The sequence below is a fragment of the Oryzias latipes genome, chromosome 10 (assembly GCF_002234675.1).
Source record: "Oryzias latipes chromosome 10, ASM223467v1".
Classification (NCBI taxonomy): Eukaryota; Metazoa; Chordata; class Actinopteri; order Beloniformes; family Adrianichthyidae; genus Oryzias; species Oryzias latipes.
Genome location: NC_019868.2, coordinates 5,435,341 through 5,463,294, shown reverse-complemented (window position 1 = coordinate 5,463,294; position 27,954 = coordinate 5,435,341). Strand labels below are relative to the sequence as shown.

At 41.3% G+C, this 27,954-nt stretch overlaps 1 protein-coding gene across 1 annotated transcript; it reads right to left on the bottom strand.

Moving 5' to 3' along the window:
• Positions 1 to 7,284: 7,284 nt before the first annotated feature.
• Positions 7,285 to 8,360, bottom strand: LOC101169707 (heterogeneous nuclear ribonucleoprotein A0-like). Its single transcript, XM_004073039.3, has one exon. It carries the CDS (start codon positions 8,358 to 8,360, stop codon positions 7,458 to 7,460), a length of 903 nt encoding a protein of 300 aa, XP_004073087.1. The 3' UTR covers positions 7,285 to 7,457.
• Positions 8,361 to 27,954: the final 19,594 nt, after the last annotated feature.

The following is a 27,954-nucleotide window of genomic DNA, read 5'->3' as shown; positions in this document are numbered from 1 at the left end:
GCCTTACGCAGGCACCGTCAGATGTGCAGCCATGAAACTTGAGATGATGAGAGAGGACCCTTCTGAGTATCTCCAGTTTTAATTTCATGCACATCGGACAAAGCACAGAGAAAATACAGGGCACAATGTGCCCCATGCAATAACTAGGTGGCGCTATAGAGCTCGTCCAAAGTTGTCATATCCATGGGTTCAGAATGGAAGCTTCATCATATCCATTGAAATTCAGTGAGATTGGACAAGGAATGTGCACATGAGAGCAACATTTGTCTGCATGGCGAGACGCCCAACTTTGCCGCTCTGTCAAGACCACACCCCGCATTGAAAGTTATGGCTTTTTATCAGAGTAAACTTCAATGGTTTTTCAACAGGTGGACGTCATTTTGAGGTGTGTCGGCTCATCCTACTTGGAGCAGTGATGCTCCAAGTAAAACATGTCATTTCCTGTTGCCAACAGGTGGCGCTACACCTGTTTCGGATTTTTCGACTGCAGATGTGTTCAAAGTCAGACTACAATCATGCACAACAAATTTGGATCAGATTTGATTATTTATGGCTGAGTAATGGCCATTTTTCTTTTCATGGCGTGATTTCGAAACGACCTCAAATTTTGACGCGCCGCCACGGTCACAAACAACCGTAAAAACTTAAAGGCTTCGCAATTTAATATTGGACATGTGTTTAGTTTACAAAACCAAAGTTTGGAGTCATTGTTCAAAAATCTCTAGGAGGAGTTCGTTCTAGAACGAGGCTTGCAAATGACCAAAATACACCAAAAATGACATATTGACACCAATATAGCAGACTTCCTGTGCAACTGACAGCTTGGTACCAAGAGACTTTTTTGTAGGTTTTCATCTGATGAACATGTCCTGTAAAAATCAAGCTTGTATGTTAAAGAACATGGCGGGGCTCTCAAAAACAAACATGGTAGGTGGCGCTATTGAGCCGTTTTTGTTCACCCATGCAAGTGCTGTATATCTAAGTTGGAGATATTTATGAGGCATCTCATTCTGAAATCTCAGCCTCGTGATACAAACGGCTGATTTTTTATGAATTTTTAATTATCTGACTGCAACGCAATCAACCACTTCCTGTTTGGTGGTGGCTTGCGCAGGCACCATCAGGTGTACACCCATGAAACTTTAGACGATGAGAGAAGACCCTTATGAGTATCTCCTGTTGTAATTTTATGAATGTCGGACAAAGCAAAGAGAAAAGATAGGTCAGAATGTGACATAAAATGTATTTGTCAATATCTAGGTGGCGCTATGGAGTTCGTCCAAGATTGTCATATCCATTGGTTCAGAATGAAAGCCTCATCACCTCTATTGAATTTCAGTGAGATTGGACAAGGAATGTGCACGTGAGAGCAACTTTTGTGTGCATGGCGAGACGCCCAACTTCACCGCTCTGTCACGACCACACCCCCGCATTGAAAGTTATGGCTTTTTATCAGAGTAAACTTCAATGGCTTTTCAACAGGTGGACATCATTTTGAGGTGTGTCGGCTCATCCTATTTTGAGCAGTGATGCTCCAAGTAAAACATGTCATTTCCTTTTGCCAGCAGGTGGCGCTACACCTGTTCTGGATTTTTCCACTTCTGATGTGGTCAGGGTCAGACTACAATCATGCATATCAATTTTGGATCAGATTGGATTTTGCATGGCTGAGTAATGGCCATTTTTCTTTTCATGGCGTGTTTTCAAAATGACCTCCATTTTCGACGCGCCGCCACGGTCACAAACATCCGTAAAAACTTAAAAGCTTCGCAATTTAACATCGGACATGTGTCTAGTTTACAAAACCAAAGTTTGGAGTCATTACTCCAAAATCTCTAGGAGGAGTTCGTTCTAGAGCGAGGCCTGCAAATGTCCAAAATGAAGCAAAAATGACATATTGACCTCAATATATCAGACTTCCTGTGCGAGTGACAGGTGGGTCCTTTCAGACTTTTTTGTAGGTCTCCATCTGAAGAACATGCCCTGTAAAATTCAAGCTTGTACGTTAAAGCGTATGCGGGGCGTCGGGACAAAAGTCACTGTAGGTGGCGCTATCGAGCCGTTTTTTTGCGCCCATGCCAATCTCCTATAAAATACGAAATTTTTCGCGACTCCTGATGTGTGTGCCAAATTTGGTGAGTTTTGGGGTATGTTAAAGGCCTCAAAAAGGCGACTCTTCCGGTAGAATAATAATAATAATAATAATAATTAAAGCTACAAGTAGCATTTAGCGGGCCCGAGCACGTGCCACCGCCTGGCACGAGCGACCGCCCCGTGAGCAACGCCCTGCTCGAGCCATTCTCGTTGTTTTTTCTTGTCCATTCTGGAGCTCCAAGATAATGTTAATATGACAGCAGCCTGTGGGGGGGGGGGGGGGGGACTGTAATCTGTTTCCTTAAAGGACAAAGACTTATGCATATAGCATGAAAAAAATTCTTAAATCTAAGTCTCGTTTAGACCTGCTCAATTTCTCATCAAGTAGAAGAAGGTTTTTATCAGATTAAGAAACAAGCAATGATGATAATTGCTATCACTGTTCCTAAGAATGAGAACAATAGAACTCATTCAATTTCCACTACAATGTCTAGATGAGTGTCAGCTATGTCTGATAACTTGGCCAATTAGCTGGACCGGGATCTTGCAAAGTGCAGGTGGTTAACGTCCAGTGTGATGAGTCTGTGGACGGCAACAGTACAGCATAGCCTTTGGTTTCCACAAGAGAAGAACTCCTGACACATCTGCCCTAACAGACATCTACAAGAGGAGTTGAAATGTATAACACGGTGAAGGAGTTTTTGTGCAGAAAAAGGTACCATTAGAAAAGCCAGTAGCAGTGACTGCAGACAGGTTTCATCACTCACTGTAAGCTGTAAAGCTGACGCAGACTTTCCAAAATGTCTGCATTACTGCTGCGTCATTCACCAGTAGGCCTTATGTGCAGAAGTGATTGGCTCTGGACACATAATGACTCCTATTGTGAAAATCATAAAAAAAACCTCAGCTGCAAAGCAAAACAGAACAGGATTTTTAAGGTGCTATTGGTGGAGATATCTGCTGAATATGGTGAATATGAATATGGTGAATCTGAACTTGTATTCTTGACTGACATTACTGGAAAACTAAACCACTTGATCTGCGAGCTGCAAGACATTGGCAAAACTATATTTTTTTATTGACCAGCCTGCCTGAGCCAGTGTTTTTCTTGTGGGGATCTTTTCTGCCAGGGCTTGCCAGCTTGGTCAGTGGATGTTGCTGCAGTTGTCTCCCTTGCTGGGACAGCTGGAGTTAAACATAGCAGCCTCACGGCTGTGAAGTGGACCCCGTTGCTGTCCCAGTCTGGGTGGGCACTGTGGTGATGTTCCAATGTTCAGGCTGGCTCCTGGTATGAAGAGATTCCCAATTACAATTTCCTAACCGCAGAGCCAAGGATGTGTTTACATGTTTAGGTCAAAAATGTGATGAACAGCTTCATGTTGTGTATTGATGTAAGTTTAAACCTAAACATGTTTCCCTGTTACTAATCCAGTTGATGTGGTTCCCCACCTGTGTCTAGGTGATAGAAAAGCATTTTTTTATATTTAGAGCTCTAAGCAAACAAACAGTTGTCTATATAAAAGAGCTTTTACAATTGTGCACTTTTAGCAGGTCTCTGAATACATGTGACCAATGTATAATGGATTTTCAAAGACTTTGTTTAAAACTGAAGGTGACAGAGACTTTGGAGAAGTGGCTACATTATTCTGGACTTCTTTGTTTCATCCACAGAAGAGTAAAATATGTGATTGATTTTGAAAAGCTGCTGAAAAATGTATCTTTTTAAAATTGCAATTTCTAATTTGGGTTTTACATTTTGTGTTCCATTTTTTGTGATTTTATTAGAAAGATTTGTTATTTATTTGGTGTTTAAAGGTGGTACATATTGTATATACACAATCTTCTTAGAGACATTTGCTATATGTTGTGTTTGTTGTCATTGTAGTTTAATTTTATTGGATGTATTGAAAGGAAATGAAAAGAAGTTGCAGCATTGATTAAAAAAAGCATAAAAGAGACATTTACTGTCTGATGTTACATCTGTAGGAGTGTACTGAGGCTGGGTTTTGTTTTGGAGCACATTCATATGTTTTGTTTGTAAAAAAAAAAAAAAAAAGATAAAATATAAAGTTAATTGTATTTTGGATGAATAAAAAAGCAATGATTAGTGCTAAGGATGTATAAAAGACAAACAAAACAAAGGAAAATGCTGTATTTTAGGGTTGAACTAGGCTTTCTAACTGTTCTACTTTCTGTCTGCCACTCCTGGCTAATTTACATGTGAGCACACAGCCGGGGGTTGGGGGGGGGGCTAACTCCACTCCTGCAGCAGGGGAGACTGATGAAAAGCTTGAGGATGTAAGATTGAATAAATAAAATCCTAGAGTTGACCAGTTCATTTTATAAATGTAAATATTTTTTATTTTGGTGCTGATAAACTAAACAGAAGTTATGATAAAAATATTTGCTTGAGTCAAAATGTCCCAAAATTTGCTTTTAGCACAATAGGGTGATTAAGGTGGTTAAATGTTTCTCGTACGTATAGTGCTGCTTTTCAAACGTGGAGCTTTGTAGGACGCATCTAATTCTGAAATCTCAGCTTCCTGAGACAAACGGCTGATTTCCTATAAAGCTTGATTATATGACTGCAACGGAATCGACCACTTCCTGTTTGGCAGTGCCTTACGCAGGCACCGTCAGATGTGCAGCCATGAAACTTGAGATGATGAGAGAGGACCCTTCTGAGTATCTCCAGTTTTAATTTCATGCACATCGGACAAAGCACAGAGAAAATACAGGGCACAATGTGCCCCATGCAATAACTAGGTGGCGCTATAGAGCTCGTCCAAAGTTGTCATATCCATGGGTTCAGAATGGAAGCTTCATCATATCCATTGAAATTCAGTGAGATTGGACAAGGAATGTGCACATGAGAGCAACATTTGTCTGCATGGCGAGACGCCCAACTTTGCCGCTCTGTCAAGACCACACCCCGCATTGAAAGTTATGGCTTTTTATCAGAGTAAACTTCAATGGTTTTTCAACAGGTGGACGTCATTTTGAGGTGTGTCGGCTCATCCTACTTGGAGCAGTGATGCTCCAAGTAAAACATGTCATTTCCTGTTGCCAACAGGTGGCGCTACACCTGTTTCGGATTTTTCGACTGCAGATGTGTTCAAAGTCAGACTACAATCATGCACAACAAATTTGGATCAGATTAGATTATTTATGGCTGAGTAATGGCCATTTTTCTTTTCATGGCGTGATTTCGAAACGACCTCAAATTTTGACGCGCCGCCACGGTCACAAACAACCGTAAAAACTTAAAGGCTTCGCAATTTAATATTGGACATGTGTTTAGTTTACAAAACCAAAGTTTGGAGTCATTGTTCAAAAATCTCTAGGAGGAGTTCGTTCTAGAACGAGGCTTGCAAATGACCAAAATACACCAAAAATGACATATTGACACCAATATAGCAGACTTCCTGTGCAACTGACAGCTTGGTACCAAGAGACTTTTTTGTAGGTTTTCATCTGATGAACATGTCCTGTAAAAATCAAGCTTGTATGTTAAAGAACATGGCGGGGCTCTCAAAAACAAACATGGTAGGTGGCGCTATTGAGCCGTTTTTGTTCACCCATGCAAGTGCTGTATATCTAAGTTGGAGATATTTATGAGGCATCTCATTCTGAAATCTCAGCCTCGTGATACAAACGGCTGATTTTTTATGAATTTTTAATTATCTGACTGCAACGCAATCAACCACTTCCTGTTTGGTGGTGGCTTGCGCAGGCACCATCAGGTGTACACCCATGAAACTTTAGACGATGAGAGAAGACCCTTATGAGTATCTCCTGTTGTAATTTTATGAATGTCGGACAAAGCAAAGAGAAAAGATAGGTCAGAATGTGACATAAAATGTATTTGTCAATATCTAGGTGGCGCTATGGAGTTCGTCCAAGATTGTCATATCCATTGGTTCAGAATGAAAGCCTCATCACCTCTATTGAATTTCAGTGAGATTGGACAAGGAATGTGCACGTGAGAGCAACTTTTGTGTGCATGGCGAGACGCCCAACTTCACCGCTCTGTCACGACCACACCCCCGCATTGAAAGTTATGGCTTTTTATCAGAGTAAACTTCAATGGCTTTTCAACAGGTGGACATCATTTTGAGGTGTGTCGGCTCATCCTATTTTGAGCAGTGATGCTCCAAGTAAAACATGTCATTTCCTTTTGCCAGCAGGTGGCGCTACACCTGTTCTGGATTTTTCCACTTCTGATGTGGTCAGGGTCAGACTACAATCATGCATATCAATTTTGGATCAGATTGGATTTTGCATGGCTGAGTAATGGCCATTTTTCTTTTCATGGCGTGTTTTCAAAATGACCTCCATTTTCGACGCGCCGCCACGGTCACAAACATCCGTAAAAACTTAAAAGCTTCGCAATTTAACATCGGACATGTGTCTAGTTTACAAAACCAAAGTTTGGAGTCATTACTCCAAAATCTCTAGGAGGAGTTCGTTCTAGAGCGAGGCCTGCAAATGTCCAAAATGAAGCAAAAATGACATATTGACCTCAATATATCAGACTTCCTGTGCGAGTGACAGGTGGGTCCTTTCAGACTTTTTTGTAGGTCTCCATCTGAAGAACATGCCCTGTAAAATTCAAGCTTGTACGTTAAAGCGTATGCGGGGCGTCGGGACAAAAGTCACTGTAGGTGGCGCTATCGAGCCGTTTTTTTGCGCCCATGCCAATCTCCTATAAAATACGAAATTTTTCGCGACTCCTGATGTGTGTGCCAAATTTGGTGAGTTTTGGGGTATGTTAAAGGCCTCAAAAAGGCGACTCTTCCGGTAGAATAATAATAATAATAATAATAATAATAATAATAATAAACATTCGAATTACAATAGGGTCCTTGCACTCCGTGCTCGGGCCCTAATAATAATAATAATAATAAACATTCGAATTACAATAGGGTCCTTGCACTCCGTGCTCGGGCCCTAATAAAAACCTCTTTTTGAAAAAGTCTAGACTTTATAATCGAAACATGGATTTGCATTGCACAACATTTTATTCACAAATGTAAATTCATAAAGGTGAAACCTCACATTAATAATTAATTAATGTTAAGCTACTCTAAATCATATTGAAAATTCCTACAACTAAATAAAAAATAAATATGCACAAAAAACTTTCCTATTTAATAAATGTGTTTAAGCTTTTAGCTTAATTCCCTAAAAACTTCTATTTTTCTTTCAAACATTAAAAACAACAATATAAATTATAAAAGAGGTTCCTGTAAGTCTAAGTCCTCCTTTTTTTGTGTTTCCTATTATCATAAAAAGTTTGTTTATTAATTTAGGTGTTCTGAAACGTGAATTTCCTACAATTATTTTACGTTTCCTCTAAGTCTTTACTGTTTGCCTCTTGTGTGGGGAGCAGAGCTTCTCTGACCACCAAAAGACTTTTTCATTGGACCAGAGCCAGAAGACTGCTGGCCATGGCCACGACCTTTGTAGCCATTCCTGCCCCTGTAACCATTTTGCTGGTTGGAATAGCCGCCTCCGTAACCATTTTGCTGGTTGGAATAGCCACCTCCGTAACCATTTTGCTGGTCGGAACAGCCGCCTCTGCATGGGCAGCAGCACCCCCCATAACCCCTATATCCTCCGCCATTTCCATAGCCGTAATTTTGGCCATAATCCATGGCGTCGTTTTGGTGTTCCATCATGGTGCGGCGTGAATTGTCTCTTGGCGTCATTCTGATTCTGCTGGGTGCCTGCATCTCCTGCTTGGGAACAGATTTCTTGACTTCAACTCTGTGTCCGTTCACTGTGTGGAAAGGCACAGCCACAGCCATGTCTGCCGCATAGTGATCCGTGAAGTGCACAAAGCCGAAACCCCGTTTCTTTCCGGTATCCTTCTCTGACATGATTTCAGAGTTTTCCACTTCACCATACTGAGAGAAGTAGTCGGTGAGGTCGTCCTCTTGGATGTCGTTTTTCAAGCCACCAACAAAGATTTTCTTCACCTTGGCACGAGCTTCAGACTCATCGGCCTGTTTCTTTGGAACAGCTCGTTTGACCTCAACCCAGTTCCCTTCCACTGTGTGTGGACTTGCTGCCATGGCTGCATCGGCCTCCTCTGGTGTTAAGTAGGTCACAAAGCCAAAACAGCGAGAGCGTTGCGCCGTCTTGTGTGGGACGACGGCACAGTCGATGAGGGTGCCAAACTGCTCGAAATGCTTGCGCAGCCCGTCATCATTGGTGTCTACCTTGAGTCCTCCCACAAAAAGCTTACAGGCTTGGTTGAACATTTTGGTAAATCGTAAGATATATTTTGTTTAATCTTTAAAACAACCTTGAAATCTTGATATAGCTGATGGAAAGGAAAGTGGATGTATTCATAGATTTCAAGCTGTGATAATGTGATGTCATCTGACATCATCTGATGACATGTGACATCATCTGATGACATGTGACGTCATCTGATGACATGTGACATCATCTAATGACATGTGACATCATCTGATGACATGTTTTTTTTGGTCATCTGATGATATTTGACATCATCTGAAGTCCACATGTTACATCATCCAAGCTTGCACAGTGGAGATGCATTTTTTTGCTTTAAAAAAAATTTTTTTTGAACAGAATGTGTTTACAACATGAGAACCAATGTGCCAAAAATGTATTCATATTTTTGTTTTAATAAACCATCAACGTTTTTATCTTCACAAGACAGAGGATTCATAAATAATCATTGCGAAACGTTCATATAGTTTAGATTTTACTTTTTGAAATTGATGACATCATATTTACCGTGTAAAAAAAAAAAAAGTGGTGAGCGTGGTCTCCGAATTGCTTTTAAAATCCAGGGCACTTCAAAGTTCCGCACTGTATAGATTTTTAGTAGTTAGGGGCTGTGTCCGGATTCCCACCATAATCCTTAATTACTTTGTAAATGAGGTTTCACGCTAAAAGGACCTGGCAAGGCAAGTTTATTTGTATAGCACAATTCGTACACAAAGTGTTAGGTTGAGTGGAAGGATCCCAAAGCAGAGACTAAAGCTGAGGGCAGGTTGACAATTTATTCCTCAGGAACAAATACTAAATCAGGCAGAATGCTGAATTGATGGAGCTAGACTGATATACAGGACAGGTGCTAAGAGTAACTAAATAGTAATCATCTGGCAGGGAGAGGCTTTTAAAGACATGGTGATGAGATGAGAATCAGGTGTGCAATGTAGAGAGGCACCAGGATAAAGGTCAGCCACGCCCCCCTGCTCCACACTGATCATAACACAGTCATTCAAAGTGCTTCACAAAACAGGAAAATGCATTAAAACCACAATACACAACAGTGGAAAGATTAAAACCATACATAATCATAATAAAATGTACTTTAAAAGAAAGGAAAGAGAAAAGATAATGAATAGAGGAGTTGATAAGGACCCTTTAGTTATGCACACGGCTAAACAGGAATGTTTTGAGTCTAGATTTGAACCTTAGCACAGTAGAGGCCAGTTTCACAACCTCAGGGAGACTGTTCCAGTTTTTAGCTGCATACAATTTAAACGCTGATTCCCCTTGTTCAGTCCTGACTCTGGGCACCTGCAGGAGGCTGGTCCCTGAGGATGAGATGGTTCACATGGCACTAACATGTCAGAGATGTACTTTGGTGTAAGGCCATGGAGAGACTTGTAAACATGCAGGGCTGCTTTAAAGTGCTTACCTTTTCTGCTTTTTACATGATATTTTTGCTGTAGTATAAGTGTTACGACCCCGGGGTGTGGGAGGGAAAAGAGAAGCAGCAATACAACAAGACCGTATTAATTGATTTATTCGGGGCAATAAGCTGCAGCTGGTTCTGTCACACAGATATCCTCCCACATGAGATCACAACGTGATGTAGACACTGTTAACAATAATCAAAGAACACATGCCCGTAAAAAGAAGCATTTAAACATGGCGAGTATAAGTAGAAATAATTCTAATGTGCCAAGAACCGAAACGAACACAAATAAGTGCACAGAACACAAATGGCGAGCTGAAGAGTCAGCCGCCCTGGTGCTTGGGCCACGTCAGCTTATGTGTCCGTGCCTCCAGCGCACAGGGACGTGGCTGACGCTGTAGATGGAGTGCCAGGCCAACCAGGACGACGAGGCGATGACGTCCAACCTAGAAGAAAAGAGATGGGCCAATCGCCTCCCAAATACCACCGCGTTCAATTAACATAACTAACAATCCAAAGCAAGAAGAAAGCTCATCCACCCACAAAAGGCTTGGCTCGTAACAATAAGTTAATTAACAGATGAAATTACCAATCAGGTACCTCAATAACACTCGGAAGCTTTGCGTCAAACGTTTAAAGCGTTGGATTGACAGATTCTGCTGAGCCCGCTTTCAGTTGAAGGGGTGTGGTCTTCTAACATGCTCACTCCTAATTGGAGATAGTGGTTGCCATAGAAATGTAGCCGGACCTATCACGGCTCACTGAGGATGTCTGGTTGGAACATGGCAACAGACATATCGGGTAAAAATGGTAACTGAATTGACTACATTTGTTTGGAGCTGAAAGCAAGGCCTTTTCTATGGATGACCTCACACGTGATCCATCCATGCAACAGCCACAACCCTGGACCCATAAAGTGCTTTAGCGGAAGTGAAGTAATATTTGTGCATGTTTAGAGTGGACAGGTAGACGTTACAGAACGTGACTATAGAATATAGTATTTCACTGGATAGCTAGTCTCCTCCCCCTGTTTCCTGGTGCTCTAAGAAACCAAAATCTCAGACTTCAATTGAGAAATAAACAGCTGTTACTCAGTCAACATATTTGTCAGATTGACAGATTCTCAAGACCCCCTTTCAGTGGAAGAGGTGTGGACTTCAATAAAGATTACTGTACCCCTGAAGGGCAACAGTAGTTGCCCTAGAAACGTGACTCAGGCCAATCACTGTTGACTTGCTCCAAATGGCGCAGAAAAATGGCGACTGAATTGGCTTCGTATCACTGGAGCCGGAGATAATGCATTTGCTATGGGTGACATCACACTAGCTTTGTCCATCTTTATTTACCGTATATTTATAATTATCAAAAAGCCTCATGGCCTACTAACAACCAGTTGCCCTTTAGCGTTTTTTTCCGACTTACAACTGCTAAGAAGGCACTTTAGGTATATTTGCTACTGAAAGCAACGCAGAAGAAGCGCCGTCCAAAACTAACACAAGACGAGAATCTGATTGTTTTCCTCCTGAAATGTATGATTTTTACTCAAGACAATATTATTCTACCGTATTTTTACGACCATAAGGCGCACTTAAAAGTCTAAAATTTTCTCCAAACTGTGGGGGGCGCCCTATGAGGCGGTGCGCCTGGTGTGTTGTCATGGGACATAGAAGAGGATGGCATGAGAACGGAGGAAGGAAGTGAAGAACCTGACTGAAGCACAGTTTAAACTGCAAGCTATCACCTACGCAGAGGAACATGGGAGCAGCTGTAGCCAATTCAAAATGAATGAATCCGTGTTCACAAGTGGAGGAAGCTGGAAAACGAACTCTGACAGTCAAGCTGAGTTTCAGCGGAATAAAGGCGACTCGAGTGATGGACTAACGATCAATGATCGGCTAGGAGAAGGTTGTCTTTAGTCACCATTCACTTGAGAGCAGTAACGCTTAGAGAGGAAGCTTTTGCTTTCGTTTTATGAAAGGCCATCATCTTTCCATTCGGGCGAGGATTACGGTGCTGCAGCGACTTCCAGCGGATTACAATGAAAACCTGTTCATCTTCCACTCATACTGCAGTAAAAAGATTGCCGACAAACAAATCCAGCCCAGCCACAACATTGACATGGACGAGGAGCCACTGACTTTCGACATTCCGGTAAGCCGCTGGTCTTGTTCTCGAGAAGAACGGGAGCAGCGTGGTAGAATACGTCCAACGGGGCAGGAAAAGTCCGTTTTTATTGTTGTGGGAGGCAGCGCCGAGCTATTTACGCCACAATTTGTGAATGATTGTAGAAGCTTGGGCTAACGTGTCTGCTTGCACTGCTTTGAAGTGCTGAAAAGCTGGCATCATTCATAAGGACACACGGCAACGACACAGTCTCTGAAAAAGACGAAAGGGAACCTGCCGTGTTTGATAGAAATTTAGCCCAGGTTTTCATTTCAGATACAGAAGATGAGTACTTTGATGGATTTTTGGATTCTGATTGATGACTGAAAAAAAATAAAATGAATCACAACCAATTCAGTTTTGCTCCCGCTGCCTTTTTTAAACACACACTAGTCTTGTGGAATGAGTGTGTGTGTTTGCTGAAGCCGCGTTTGCGCCTGCACGTGTCCAGGATGGAGGGGGGCAGAGCGCTCAGTGCATGCGAGTGTGTGAGCGCGCGTCAGAAACGTTTTTGTTGACTAATTGTGAACCTTCACAATTGGTGTCAGAAGTGGGATAGTCAATTGGACATTAGTTTAAATCATGCGAGGAGCCAGAGCCAAAGCTTCAAACCTGTCATCAGACAAAGATGCACAAAAGGACTCTGACGCTGAGGAGAGTGGAGCTGTAGGTGGCACTGCGGGTGAAGAAGGTAAGGAGCCCAGCTTATCTGACCTTGCAAGCATTCTGCAAACCCACGTTGGACAGCAAAGGGCACAACAAGCCATGTGGGATAAAGAAGTTGCCAGACAAGATCAGAGGTTTAAGGCTCTGCAACACCAGTTCAGCCTTCTTCAACGTGAGGTCCAATCACACACTGCAGACCAAGAACCCACTACACCACCAGTATGTCAAACAAATAATGCTTCTGGTGGCTCTCACTCAGAGGCTTCATCTCCGCAAAGGGACCTTGGCTCAGGTGATGTGTTTGATCTTTATTCAAATTTTAAGCAACAACCAAAGTTACATCCTTTAAATGAAGATGATGACATTGAGCACTTCCTGATAACTTTTGAGAGAATAGCAGCAGCTTGCAGATGGTCAAAGTCAGAGTGGGCATTCCATCTCATCCCATTACTGACCGGCAAGGCCAGAAGCGCATATGTTCATATGGATGTTGATGATTTAATGAATTATGACGAAGTTAAGTGTGCTATTCTCCAGAAATATGACATAAACTGTGAAACCTATCGTCAGAGATTTCGCTCCCTCCAGGTGAAGCCAGATGAAACACCAAAGGAGCTGTACACCAGGCTGAAAGACCTCTATGGGAAATGGATTCGACCCAAAGGTAAAACTGGTGAAGAAATTAGTGACATGATTTTTCAATTTCATGGTCTAACTCAGGGGTGTCAAACATACGGCCCATGGGCCGTACCCGGCCCGCCAGATGGTTTAATCCGGCCCATTCGTGAAGAGTAAAAATTATAAGGATGTTTTTTAAAAAAAGCACATTTTCCGGTCCATTTCTGTGGCAATGCTATGGATAATACGTCAATGTAAGGGTGTAACAAACTATCCTCCACTCTGAGAGGGGAATGTCACAACGCCGTTCTACGGCAGGGGCATCGAATATCCTGTCAATCTGCACAATAATATTAACAACAAAAATCACAAATAGCCGCTTGTTTGTGCAGCCGTGTATTCTGCGAGTGCATGAACTTTTTATCAATCAACCATCACATTCTGCATTCAATGTACAAAAGCCCGATTTCCCAAAGTCAATAATATTCACAAAACCAAAGTGTAATCCCGAAACCCCGCAGTCTGATAAGAAAAGAAAAGAAAAATGTTCGACAGTCTCACGCTTTAGGTGGGAGGCCGCCCCGCCTCACTCGTTGGAACGCACTTCCACCTGTCAAAGAGCCAGCCGCAAATGACAGCCAGGTGGGCTGTCATTTGTCAGCTGGTCCCGTTCATCCAATGGGGTGACGACAGACAAAACATGACCACAAATGTCCACTTGAATAACAACCTGTTAAATACATTCACGTTTTCAAGCTTGCTGTCATGGATAGAAACAGTTATTTAGGTGGTAACCATTACAAGGGTAGGGTCACAGAAGAGCACAAGTGTTAAAACAGAAGATTTACTAACTATTAGCTGGACTGTAAAACAACCGTCTGCATCTACTGCAGCCCTGATGTCAGTGATGGAGCAGTGACAGCTACCTTTTTGCACAAGTTAGTGCAAACATCCAATCCATTTTAGGATGGTGAACTTGTGAAAAAATGCTGATGGGTGCAGAAGTTTTGTGCCCCTAAAAGCAGTTGACCTTTGCCAACATGAGTCTGTCAAGGATTGCGATCAGATCCAACATCTCTGAGGAGACTTGGGCGCACTTATGGCATTTTCAGTCGCTATTGATGAAAGCACCGACACAAAGACTGTCACAGCGGAGTTTCTTAAGTTGATGCGCACAGGAGCTGCTGATGACATCGTCAGCTCTCTAGTCACAGCGCTTGATGATGTTGGAGTGAAGGTCAGGAAGAAGGCAGGTGTTGCCAGAAAATTCAGGCAGCCAACCAGGAAAATATTCTTGGCCATTTCATTGTGTTTTGCACAGTTGAATGAAAGTAAATGTGTTGCTGCACAGGATTTGAATCCTGATCTTGATGGCCGGGTGAAGTTTCAGGAGAGAAAGGAGGTTAACTCCAAATTCTTGTAATGTTCACAAATGTTTGCAAGTTTAATTTAGTTTAATTTTTTTCATTGATTTGCACATTTACTCTTCAGGCAGAGTGTTTCATTTTTTTACATAGCCCCTCTTGAGTTTATTATTGGGATTGCTTCAGTGTCAGATGTAAAATATTCAGTCTCTGTAAAATTGAATAAACACATTTTTGGTTTAGTGAAATGGATCCTATTGGCCTCTGTGAATGAATGTGTAATAATAAATAATTAGACTTCTATGTTGTTGATGCAAATTAAAAACAAAGCTACAAACGACAAATTGACCGTAGGTTATTTTGCTTTTATGTTACTGGACCGGTGTAGGTACCAAAAGTATTTGGCCTGGAATAAGTGTTAAGGCCTGACACTAATGATGACGTCACTACGGTAACCCCACTTGGACAAACTACGTAGCATTGGGATCTGCTAGGGTTCTACATATTTTCATTTCATGTTTCCTTTTGTAACCTAAAGTTCTTTTCCCTCATAAGTTGTGTCTGACATTCTTTGTAATATTTATAGAGAGACTTTGCCACAAACCACTTTGTAAAAAGATCTGAGGCTGTTAGAATGAACCTGCTGCTCCACACTAGAGAACCGTGTCTCTGAGCAAAGTAGCCGGACTAGTAGCTTCGTGTTTGCAGGCAGGGAAGGATGCTTTGCTACAGTGTACGGTCCGGAGGAGGCTTCGGACCGCAGTCTGTCCGGCTGCTCTGCGTGAGCAAGAACTGTGTCTCCTGGGATATTTGTATCTCCAAGCAGAGAAGTGGCTTTTGTGTGCGCTAGCATAGGCGGCTCTTGAATGAACATCCTGAGAAACCGTGCAAACAATCATGTAAATTTGTGTTTCCAGTCGGGTCCTCACAAAATAAAGGCTAATGTTATTCCAGTTTAAGTTCATCCACAGCTAAATGTTGTTAGCACGTATTAAACTAATCCTAACCCTTCTTCTGGGTCTGTTCTGCCAATAATAAAGCACTGGCCGCACGGATTAAAAATAAGCAAACAGGCGCTTACTGAAAAATCATAAAAATCATAAAATAATAATAATAATCCATTTTTTAAAGCGCCTGTCATGAAACCCAAAGACACTGTACAAGCAAAGGTTAAAAATAGACATTAAAAGCACAATAAATATAAAAGACAAAGATCAAAAGTGAATCAGGATGGGAAGGCAGAAATAAATAAAGTTTTGAGTTTTGAGTTTTGATCTGAAAGTTGGAAGAGAGTCTATGTTATGGAGATCAGGAGGGAGGGAATTCCAGAGTTTGGGAGCAGAGCAGCTGAAGGCTTTGCTTTCCATTGTGACAAGGCGGGCTGGAGGAACAGAGATCTGATCAGAGGAGGAGGACCGAAGAGAACGAGAGGGGGTTTTAATATAGATGAGGTCGGAGAGACAAGGAGGGGCCAGGTTATGGAGGGCCTTAAAGGTGAACAGGAGGAGTTTGAATTTGATTCAGGAGGTTATGGGAAGCCAGTGCAGCTGGTGGAGAACCGGGGTGATATGACTGAAGGAAGGGGGTTCTGGAGATGATGCGGGCAGCTGAGTTCTGGACCAGTTGAAGCTTATTGAGGGTTTTTTGGGGGAGACGAAAGAGGAGGGAATTGACTGTGGACCAGGACAGAAGCAGAGGGGACAGTGAGGGAGGGGTGTAGACAATTAATGTTACGTAAATGGAAATGTGCTGACCGAGTAATGTTATTGATGTGGGACTGAAAAGATAAGGAGCTATCTAGGATGACACCCAGACTCTTCACCTGATGGGAGGGGGAGACAGAAGACGAATTCGATGGAATTAGTAAGACTTGTAGCTTTGGAGAGGGTGGATTTGGAACCGACAAGAAGTAGCTCAGTTTTATCACTATTTAGTTTAAGAACGTTTAAGGTGAACCAGTTTTTGATTTCAGATAGACAGTAGTGGAGGGAGGAGGGTGGAAGAGAGGAGCCAGGTTTGCTTGATACATGGAACTGGGTGTCATCCGCAAAACAATGAAAGTTAACATTAAATTTGCGGAAGAAATTGCCAAGGGGTAGAAGATAAGTAATGAAGAGAAGAGGACCAAGGACAGAACCTTGGGGGACACCAGAAGAGACAGAGGAAGGCTGAGATTTGAATGATTTAAGATGATTGAATTGGGTTCGGTCAGAGAGGTAGGATTGAAACCCACGGAGGGGGGTGGAGGTGATACTGAGGGAGGAGAACCTTAGGATGGAGTGAGAAATGGTATCAAAGGCTGCACTCAGGTCAAGGAGGATGAGGATGGTGAGGAGGCCAGACTCAGCTGCAATGAGGTGGTCATTAGTGATCTTGAGCAGAGCAGTTTCAGTCCTGTGTGAGGGGCGGAATGAAAAGGTTCAGGAGATTATATTGATTTAGGTGATCATACATTTGGGAGGCGACTATTTCCTCAAGAATTTTGGATATGAAGGGAAGGTTGGAAATTGGACGGAGATTACTGAAAAAATTGGGATCTGAACTAGGTTTTTTTTAGGATGGGTTTAACAGCTGCCATTTTAAAGAGTGATGGGACAGTACCAGATGATAGGGAGGAATGAATAATGGCGGTAATGAGTGGAAGGAGAGAGGGGAGGCAGGCTATAACTAACAATGTTAGGAGTGGATCAAGAGAACAGGTGGTAGGGTTGGATTTAAGGCTGAGAGAGGAAATTTCATCGTGGTCAGGCAGTTGAAAGAAGGAAAACATATGATTGAGGGGAAAAGAGTCAGGGATGGGAGGGAGTAGAGTAGAGCTAAGCTGTTGATGAGTGACTTGAATTTTCTGATTAAAGAAAATCCTGCAGATGTCCTCAGGCTGCTGATTTATAGCACCTCTCAGAAAGACAAACTGGATACCCTGTAGAACAGGGGTGGCGAACAAGTTTGACACCAAGAGCCGAAATTTTTAACAGTGAGAGTCAAAGAGCCACACCACCCACTGACCTGCCAAGATGCACAAACACAAACATGCAATTAAAGCCATATTATTTTCCATAACACACTCCTCTCCCCACAACACAACAGCAAGTATTGTACTTGTGTTTGTTTCAAGGAAAGTGTCCACCCTCAATACACACATCAAATGCAGCTTAGCCAGAGTTTACACAGCAACTACCCTGGAGGTCAAATACCTCCTCCACACACACAGGCACTCTGTCACTATTTAATTCTCTGCCTCTCTCTGACACACACAACTACTCAGTGACGTGCAGTGAGGTTGATGGCTGGTGAGCCTCTGACTCCTCTGAAGTCAGATTTACGATGATAAAACCTGTATATTTCACCATTCATCCAACAGTATTTAACTGGTAATTCTTTACAACTCATCAATATTCCTCTTTCACTGACCCTTACACCAACAAATACACAAACATCTGGTGTCTAAGTAATTCATATTCACAATAAATACATTTCATTTCAGACATGTGTAGCATACATTAAATTTTGACCTTCAGTAAAAAAAATTACTTTTATAACTTTTTTCAAATGTTTTTATTTAAAAACTAATGATTGACTTTTTGCATGAAAAACTGATATTTGATGGAATATTAAAATATTCACACAAGCATGCTCAGTCAGGTGTGTTTTGCAAACTACATCTCAGAATTTCTTACCTTGCTGGAAAAATGGGATGATGATCTCAGTGGGATTTGTGGCATCTCTTGTTTCTAGTAATCCTCTGCAGATCAGGTTTATTTTCAGTTTGAGCCTCTCTGATCAGTCCCTTTACGTGAGTGTCGGTCAGAACGGACCGATGCCTTGATTTCAGTGTTTTAAGGTAATAAACAGGGACTGGCAGACAAATAGTGAGGAGAACATCGACAGCAGCTTGAGAGCAGCTCTCAAGGGTATTTCTCTGTTCTCCAAAACGTAACAGGGCCTTCTTTCAAAAGAGATTTTTAGCTCAATCATCTCTGGTTCGCACACTGCCTCATCAGTGACAAGCGGGGATCTCAGGCTGTCAGTCTCTGCATTAAAGGGTCGATGAGAAAAGTGATCTGCGGTCGTTTCTGCTGCAGGTCCTCAAACCGCCAAGTAAAGTTTCCGTCCACTTGAGCAAGCAGTGTCACGTTCTGCGCTTTATTCATTTGGATTGCAGCCTTCTACTGTGAGCTCCTCAAAGAAGGAAAGTGGGACAGATTGCCGTTTTGAATGTGCACTTTGAAAAATTGTTATTTTTGTTATTATATATATCAAATTGTTAATAAAGGACCCAATTTGTGTCAGATCAGGAAGTCACTTGCCATTCCGTTCAGAAAAAACTAGGAATCTTCCCATTCTTCTTTATCTGTATACTCTGAATTAAGCCATTTTGACCATGAGCGTAACACACTGCACGCACATCAAATGTTTAGCTATTTTTTCCGGCATTATGCGTAACCCACGCAAATGATTGGTGGTCACGTATGTGTCGGGAGCAGCATCAAAACACACACCGCCAAATTACTTTTATTATTATTATGTATTTTCAATAACCTCTGATGGATTTGAGTGTGGTTTAAGAGGAAAAAAACTATGAAATGAGGCACAATATAGAAAACATAGTAACGACCCAGCTGGGGAGACGAGAGCCGAGCTGCTCATTAATTGGCTGCATTTTATCGTCTGCATTGGAGAACTGTCCATGCCCCATCCACAGCAGGACTGTGAACAGTCTCAGAGAGGGATAAGTAAACAGAGGAGCACACAGCATGTTCTCCTCCCCGGCATCAACGCCCATGTATTTGTGCACACCTCAAACAGCCAAACAACGTGGACTTTACTTCTGCTCACAGCCCCCTCACTCATGTTGAAGAACTTTACACCCAAGATTCCCCACTTCCCATGAGTCTTAGATGGTGAAGGCGGGGCTTACCCCCAGGTCGCCACAATGTAATGAGACACAAAGACCCACATGCGTGTTTGCCACCCCTGCTGTATAGGACAAAGAAAGCTGTTTGACTTTGACCTTGAGTTTTTTTATTTCATCTTCTTGACATAAGTGTTGTTATTTCTCCTGCATACATTTATTTTTCTGCCAGGTTTTTTTTTAACCTTTTTGCTCTCTCTGTACCAGGCACTCCGTGCTCTCACTCTCCGTGTCCTGAGCATATGGAAATGCTGAGGGACATTGTGTGGCAAAGTGCTGCGTTGTGTCAGTTGTCTCTGAAGCTTAAACTTTAAGTCAGTTGACCATTTTTGACCTAAAAATCGTAGTTTTATGGGTTATTATAAGTTGTGTTGTATGTACAATGGCGCAGTGGTTAGCGCTCTTGCCTTACAGCAAGAAGGCCTCAGTTCAAGTTTTGGCTGGGAGACCATTTGGGGACCTATGACCCAGTAGAGTTAGAGGCAATCAAAATTAAATAAAAACTGTTTAAAAAAATATATTTTGTGAAACAGGGGCAGGCAAACAGAGTTAGTTAGGAGACAGATCAGGTCCAAACATAACACTCAGTAAGGAAGGCAGAGTGGCACAAACAATACTTCACACTGGGTTAAGCTCAGTGCAGTGCTTATAAAGGCTGTGGTTGATTGAGTGAATGAGAGTCAGGTGTGCAGCATCCAGGAAGTGTGCACTGGGGATGCTGGGAGCTGTAGTGTGGTTAAAACTCAGGAGACAGTTCCCGCCGGTGACCAGAAGGGGAGACAGAGCTCCGGCTTCTGACAGAATCCACATCAATAACAGCAGTTGTTAACCTAGTTAATGGCAGATCCAGTATGAAAGTCACATTTGGTATCCACATGATCCATTTATTAACCCTCCTAACATGACCAGTACACAATGACACTGGATTGTGTCCCTTTTCGGGCTGCAATAGGCTACTCTATACAGTATGTCAGTCTGTTGATTGTTTTCTAAAATTTCTCTCAAAAGAATTGACATCACAAATCTTTTGATAAATCTAAGTTTAGGATGTTTTTTCATATTAATAAAGATGAAAATATATATAACACACATCTATGAAATAACACACATAATATTTTCACAATATGTTGGTAAAAAATGTGCAAGCAGGGAAACAGTCTTTCAAGTACACTCCTACACATCAGGAGATAGAGGCCAAACAGAAGTGCAATGGCTCAGAGCTGCACAAATAGACAAACACACACTTAGAAATGTGTTTAAAGCACTTTCTCTGTGAAGCACTGCTTAATATTGCCTGAAATCATGTGTTTTTTCAGGAATCCATTAGCTGGATCAAAGGAAGTGGTGCAGGGAGCACTTTGTAAAGCAAACATGCTTAAAGGAAAGCTCCAAAGAGGTTCTGGGTTATTCATGGCAACAATATTACTGCACTAGAAAAGCAAACATGCAAGTATTTGATAAAAACAGGTGTTTACAGGATTTACTGTTATTTCTTACAGCTATGTTTTTTTTTCTCAACATCAAGTGATATTTTAGATCGAAGTCGATGATCAGACGAATAATAATTTTTTGGGATGTAACGTCTGCAAACACATTTTTTCTAATAACATAAAGTATTGTGTGGCAGAAAAAAAAAGATAACAAATTCAACAGTTCTAAATAGTAGTGGCAATCAACATGGCCATTGGGGATTTATCTGTACTACACCGAACAAAACTTAGAAAGTTGTTCCACTCACAATCCTTTCCATCCAAATATAAATGTATGGGCACCAATTCCTTCTAACATGCCATTTGAATGAGTAAAATTTGGGTGAAAAATGTTCTTTCATTACACTCAATGTGGAGAGTTTTCCATACAAGGATGCTTACAGTTATATGATAGATGCTTCCAGCTTTTTAAATTCACTGTTTGTTCTCTCCATAGCAATGAGTCAAGGACCATTGAAACACGTGACGGCAAAGCCAAGAGCGGGACGAAGGCTCGCACATTAGTTACACAAGAGTGACACAAACAAAGATGCATTTTGGGCTACCGCTGACATTTGTTGTCATGTTTGCTCATGACTCATGAAACTGCAGAGAGCACAAAGAAGCACAGAGGAATCATAAGTAAGCACAAAAGACTCAGCCTCCATTGTTCATTCAGCTCTCTCTTCTCCTTCACGTCAACTGTATGCATCTTTATTAAATCTGAGTCACTCCGAACGTTTGATGTGACTTCCGGCCCAAAGGGAAAAAAACTTAAGCTAAACAAAGCTGGCTTTTCTTCCTCTAACAGAGCAGAACAACAGACGCACTTCTGGATGGTCCCACGCCTTCTCAGCTCACATTTCTCTTTCATAAAACATTTTTAACTGCTCCTTCAGTGGGGCTTTTTTATCCCAGTGGAGCTATTTACCCTTTCATCTCTGTCGTCATCTTTGGAGGATTTTCATAGATATTCTAGGAATTGATTTAGGGAGGGGACATTTAACCCACAGAGGCACATGATTTCCATCAAGCACAAATGTTCACAAGTTTTATGGCTGGATGGGAGATGATACATCAAAGTTACCAAACTGGGTGGATGACCAGGACAACAAAAGTTTCCTGAGAGTCTAGGAAACCTGTTTCCAAGTAAATGAGTGCATTAAAATGATCATCCCGCACAGAAAGTCCAAATGCAGCTTTTTTTTCCATGCTTCTCATGTTTAAGAAAATGATTCATGATTCATGGTAACCAATGTCTTTTTTTTTTTAAATTAGAGGAGGTGCACTGAATTCCCTAAAAACTCTTCATATTTAAAGAGACATATAAATTTGCTTCCCTGAATTGAGAAAGACTTAGAAATAGTGCAGTGATTGAAAAATGTTAAATACTACATTCTGTAGAGCTAAATTCAAGTTTTCAAGAATTTTAATCGTTCTTGATCATAAAAAAGTTAACCTGAGGTTTTATCATATTGTTATTAGGCTGTGCAAACCAAAACTGGGCCAAGACACAATCCCAGCTTTCTTCATTTTCCAGAAATGTAAAAAAGTAATTCATTTGCTCTGGTTAAAATACTTAAACAGTAGATAGTTGACTCTACAGAGAAGACTGTTGGCTGGCAGGCTCAGAGAAGCTCAAGTGTTCCTTTTGCGTAACTGACCATAGATCACTAAGACATTGATATCATGTAGGGACACTAAAGACTTAAGAACGAACAACAACCCTCAACCCTCTCTGTCTTCTATCCCACCCTCCAATCTTAAATCTCATTCCCACTCACACACAAACATAAAAGTAAGGATACAATGAAGATCTTCAAAAAAAGGATATACGCTAGGATGCTGTAATAATATCTGAGCTGGATTTACTACAATAAATCCTTATTGCTGAGCATTATCTTCTGCAACCTGTAGCAACAAATGTGCCTGCAGTCATGAGGCTCTATAGGCCACATGTTAGTTTTGACCTGATGATAGCTGGGTCAAAGCTCCGTGGTGGGAAAAGGTGTTAAGGACAGGATTGCAGAAGGACAGATGGTGGTGAATTTTGCCAAAAAAATGGAAGTGGCAGTGGTAAGGAAATTTTTCCAGAAAAGAGATTACCATAGAGACACAAATGAGTGGAGGGAGGAGAACAGAATTTGAATATGAAGACATAATCACAAATAGATCAGCAACTGCAAAGTTGTGATGAAAAGTTGAGCCAGATAGCTAATGATGGTGTGTTGAATGATCCTGGTGATGAGGAAGATGAAGTGTACAAGGACAGAGCAGAGGACGAAGTGGGGAAAGATGGAAAAAAGAGGAGAGTGCTGACAGAGTTCTGAAAGGCTTTGGAAGATCAGGACATTCCTCTGACTGGACAGGACAGCTACAGCTGAAGTGATCAAGGAGACTCAGAGGATGTTATTTTCAGCATAATCTGGAATGAGGAAAGCACATAAGGAGGCTTGGTAGGGGAATGAAAAGTTCATACTTCGTAACACAAAGTGCTGTACACCAAAATAAATAACAAGTAGATTAGTTAAAATTAAAGCCTTCTTTATCCTGAACACATGCACAATCCCCAACTCGCTCTCACATCTCCCACCCCTAAACCGTTGGAGACAAGTATTGGGCTGAGCACGGAAATAGTTTATTGGTGGAAACGCTATAAGTAAAAATAACCACGCACTTTTGACATATGGGTGATGCTGTCATACGGTGCCTTTCTGTTAGACTCAATGAGGTGTGCATACTGGCTACTTACTGACTACATGCAATGCTGCGCACAAAGGTAGCAGGTGCTACTTTAAGATATCCACAGGATGCCTGTAAGATGGCCTCACAAACTACACTCTGATTGTCTAACTTCCTCATTTCAAAAACAGTCAGCCTGCCCACAAAAAGTGCACACTTATCCCATGAACAGCAGTCACGGACCCCCCGTGCAGTGCACAGGGTTTGGGGGGGATGAAAAAATAAAACATCAGTACAACACGTCTCACCTACTTCACCCTTTCTTACCCTCACACAGTGTTGTCCATTTTTCACCTGCAGACAGCCTGTGTCCACCCGTAAGGGTAGTTGTGACAAAGGGTTAAATTATAATACAGAAATATCATTATATAACTTTATGGTTCAGTGTGATGCTTCATATACATTTCCAGCACCCCACCGACCCATTTCCCTATAAGGAGAACAGGTACTGGTAGTAATATTCTGCTGGAAGTATTGAAGTGTTAAAGAAACACAACATTCACAAGAGGAAAACTAATTTTAACCATGTGAATTTTTCATGCCAACACTTATAAAGAAGAAGGGAGGAAGTTCAGCATAGTTTTGAAGTCGTTGGGAGAGAAACAACTGAGGGATTTGTGGACGCACTGGAGATTCCTGCATAGTCTTTTTCGTCTCCCACGTAATCCTCTTAGCGATGAGATCTGAGGTTTCATTTCCTGACACCAATTTGGATAAAATACATGCAGAAGTTTACATCAAACAATGTGTTCCTGACAGCCTGTGATCTGGAGCTGCGTTCCAGATAAAGCCTATAATGTATAACATTTAATCAAAGTAGGCTGGCTGTTTAAAATGTATCTGGCGTAAGTGGAATAAAAACACTGCACTCCAGATAAAAACATGAGGATTCTTGAGTTTAAGTTATCTAACAAAAATAAAGAAATGACATAAAAAAGAAACCTTTTTGATCAAATCAGAGCACGGCATGTTTTTTCAAACCACCATCTGACTCTGGCTGCATGTGTGCTTTACACTGTCAGTCATAAAGTCACAACTACAGCAGAGTCATTCATTTATTACTTAAATGAATGCAAACAAGCTTAGTTTATTTGAGTTGGTTGGGCATCCTCACAACGTACTATGTGCCATGGTATATCGGCCACCTTAACACAGTAAACTCTATCGCAATTAATTGTCCTGTCCCAATATAATGGGTGACCTTAATTCTGTGTTTCCCTGAATACCCAATAGTAAAAGGATTTTTAACTGTTGTGCTATCCTATGCACTTTAACATTGGGAGTTGGGTCATCTGGACCCACTAAACAGTGTGCTGAACCTTTTTTCTTCAATGATTTGTGATCTTCACTGTTGTCCATGGATTACATGCAATCTTTCCACCTTTATCCACCTTTGTCATGGTAGGAATAACACGTCAATGTAAGGGTGGGGTCATCTAAGATAGCACAAGGGTTACATCTTATTGATTCCTTCAATCTTCAACAAGTTGTGTCTGGATCCACCCATGAACATGGTCACTGTCCAGATTTAGAGATGTTTTTTTGGTTTTCTGGTTTTTAACGTTGAGATGTGTGACCCACTTTTTTCAGACCATGTGCTTGTTTTATTTGCAGTTCTTCTTGTGTTCAGGAACCTACTGGTCACCAGCTATGTAGAAACATTAATCCCTCTACTGCTGCTCATTTTCCTACTACGTTTAATGATACTTCTTTGATGTCTGGTACCGCAAAGTAGCTCGGTTCATGGTTTCACTCCAGCTGTCAAACTGTCTTGGATCTGTGGCTCCACTAAAAACTAAAAAATCTTAAAACCTGGTTTAAACCCTGGGTAAATGAGTCCACTCATGCAGCTAGACGTAAATGTCGTAGAGCAGAACGTTTATGAAGGAGGATCCCATTTAGACCTAAAGTCCTGGATGAATCTAAACTTTTATAGTCTTCATGACAGCAAATCAGAGGTAATAGTTTTTGGCCACAGCTCTGGGTCCATCACTGGTCATCTTGCTTCTTTAAATGAATAACAACACATTTAGGAGTGAAGGTGGACTCTGAGCTGAGGTTAGACAAACAAAGTAACTGGGTTGGAAAGTCAAGCTTTTCCACCTTAGGCAGCTATCAAAAGTCAGACCTATACTGTCTTTTCAGCAGTTTGAAACAGTGATCCATGCCTTTATTACCACCAGGCTGGATTACTAGAATTCTCCACACATGGGGGTTAACACGTTGGCCAGTGCTCAACTGCAGCTAGTGCAAAATGCAGCGGCTCGTCTCTTAACTTGAAAGTGAAACTATGATCGCATCTCCCCTCTTTTAGCTTCATTGCAGTGGTTGCATTTTGGAATTTTAAGATGATTTCATTTGTTTTTAAATCCTTTCATGGCTTGGGAATCGTTTATCTCTCTGAGCTACTGTAGCCTTATGTACGCTCCGGACCTCTTAGATCAGCTACTTCTAAAAGTACTGAAAACAAAACTCAAACTTAGAGAGGATGTGCTTTTGCTGCAGCAGCTCCAAAACTCTGGAATAATCTTCCAACTCCACGATCCAACTCATGTCAGAGAAGCTACATAACTCTTTGTTTTTAGGTCTTCTCTTTGAACCCAATTTTTTAACTTGGACTTTAATACACAATGAAAAGGTTCCTTCTCTTTCTTTACAAACTGGCATTTTGTACATGCAAATTAGCATTTGTCTGCACAAATTATTAATTTGTGGATAAAATTTGCATATTGTTCCCTCAAATTTGCATTATGTGGACACAAATGAGCACTTTTTCTCCACAAATTTCAAATTTTTGTGCACAAAATGCCAATGTGGGCCCTTGAGTGTGCTAATAAAATGCTAATTTTTGCCTACAAATTATTATTTCAACGGAACATTTTTTTTTTAATGTCATGTCCAGGATACTATAAACACATGTTTGCTGTACGATGTAAATTTAAATTACTTTAATTTTTTATTCATTTTAAGAACTTACAAAGAAACCTAACCAAAGTTTAGTCCTTTAATGAATAAAGAGTATTACACCTTAAAGGTGTTTACATTTTGGATAATCTTTAGTTGTCAATTTAACATCCCAAAGTTAGTCCCAAAGTAGAATTAAACAAATTTGATTTGATTTATGTCACTCAAACATCAGCCACCAATGAGCCTTTTGTTAATTATACTTCAAAGTTTCAAATCTGTTGTAGGTCTCATAAACCGTAGAGAGATAAGCAATGTGCAAAAAACATCTTAATTCTTCCTGGAGGAGGTAAAAGTTGTGCTGTTTTTTGGGTCTCCATCATAGACTGAGGGCCTCTGCATATTTTAATTCAACAAATAGGGGCCATAATTGTGACTTGTATCTCATAAATTACGGTATACACTTTTTATAATTTGTAACAATGGTAAATGGCATATACTTTTTAGCACTTTTCTAGCTTCTTCAAAGGCCCAAAGCGTTTTACAGTCACAGACCCATTCACACATTCACACACTGGTGGCGGCTCCGCTGCCGAACAACCTTCCACCAGAGGCAAGGTAGGGTGCAGTGTCTTGCCCATGGACACTTTGACACATGGGTGGGCAAGGTGAGAATCGAACCCGCAATCTTACAATCTAATACCACTGCACCACGGCCGCCCATAATGTCATAAAACATCTAAAACCCAATCTATTAAATTTTAAAAGAGATGTATCGAAGGCAAAACTGTGATATTTCCTGATATACAATTTTTGTTCTTGTATGGTGGAGTTGTGAGCTGTTACTGCCAGCTGTGGATCATCTTAGGATTTCATTTTTGTAGCAGCAAAAGTTAAAAAAACATCAAGTCTGACCCATATGACTATCCGTATAAAAAGATGGCATTTGCAGTCAAACCCAGAAATCTTTGAGGTTTTCTGTAGTTCAGGGTGTGTTGCTTGCTCTGACGTGTTTCCATCAAAAAATAAAGAAAAGTCATGTGGATGAGGCCTGGGAGTTTCACTGACCAAATCTTTTCATTTGGATCAATGTTCATGGATTTTAAACCACAAAGAAGGAAAAGCTGCAAATAACACTCAACTGAAATCAAACAAAGGGAAACCCCTTTTTCAAAGTCAGGAGCTGAAATGCTTGTTGGCAGATATTATGCAGAGCAATGGGAGGGGAACGTTGCAAGAAAATACAAGCCTTACCGTGAGAGGCTGTTGTTTTGCAGAAAGAGGGCTGTGCTCTGAACAGTGGAAAATTTCCACTCAGGACATAGCGTGCCTGTGAGA

Bases quoted from the DNA above. Each gene is read 5' to 3' on its own strand.
- LOC101169707 (XM_004073039.3), bottom strand. From the start codon at position 8,360: ATGTTCAACCAAGCCTGTAAGCTTTTTGTGGGAGGACTCAAGGTAGAC.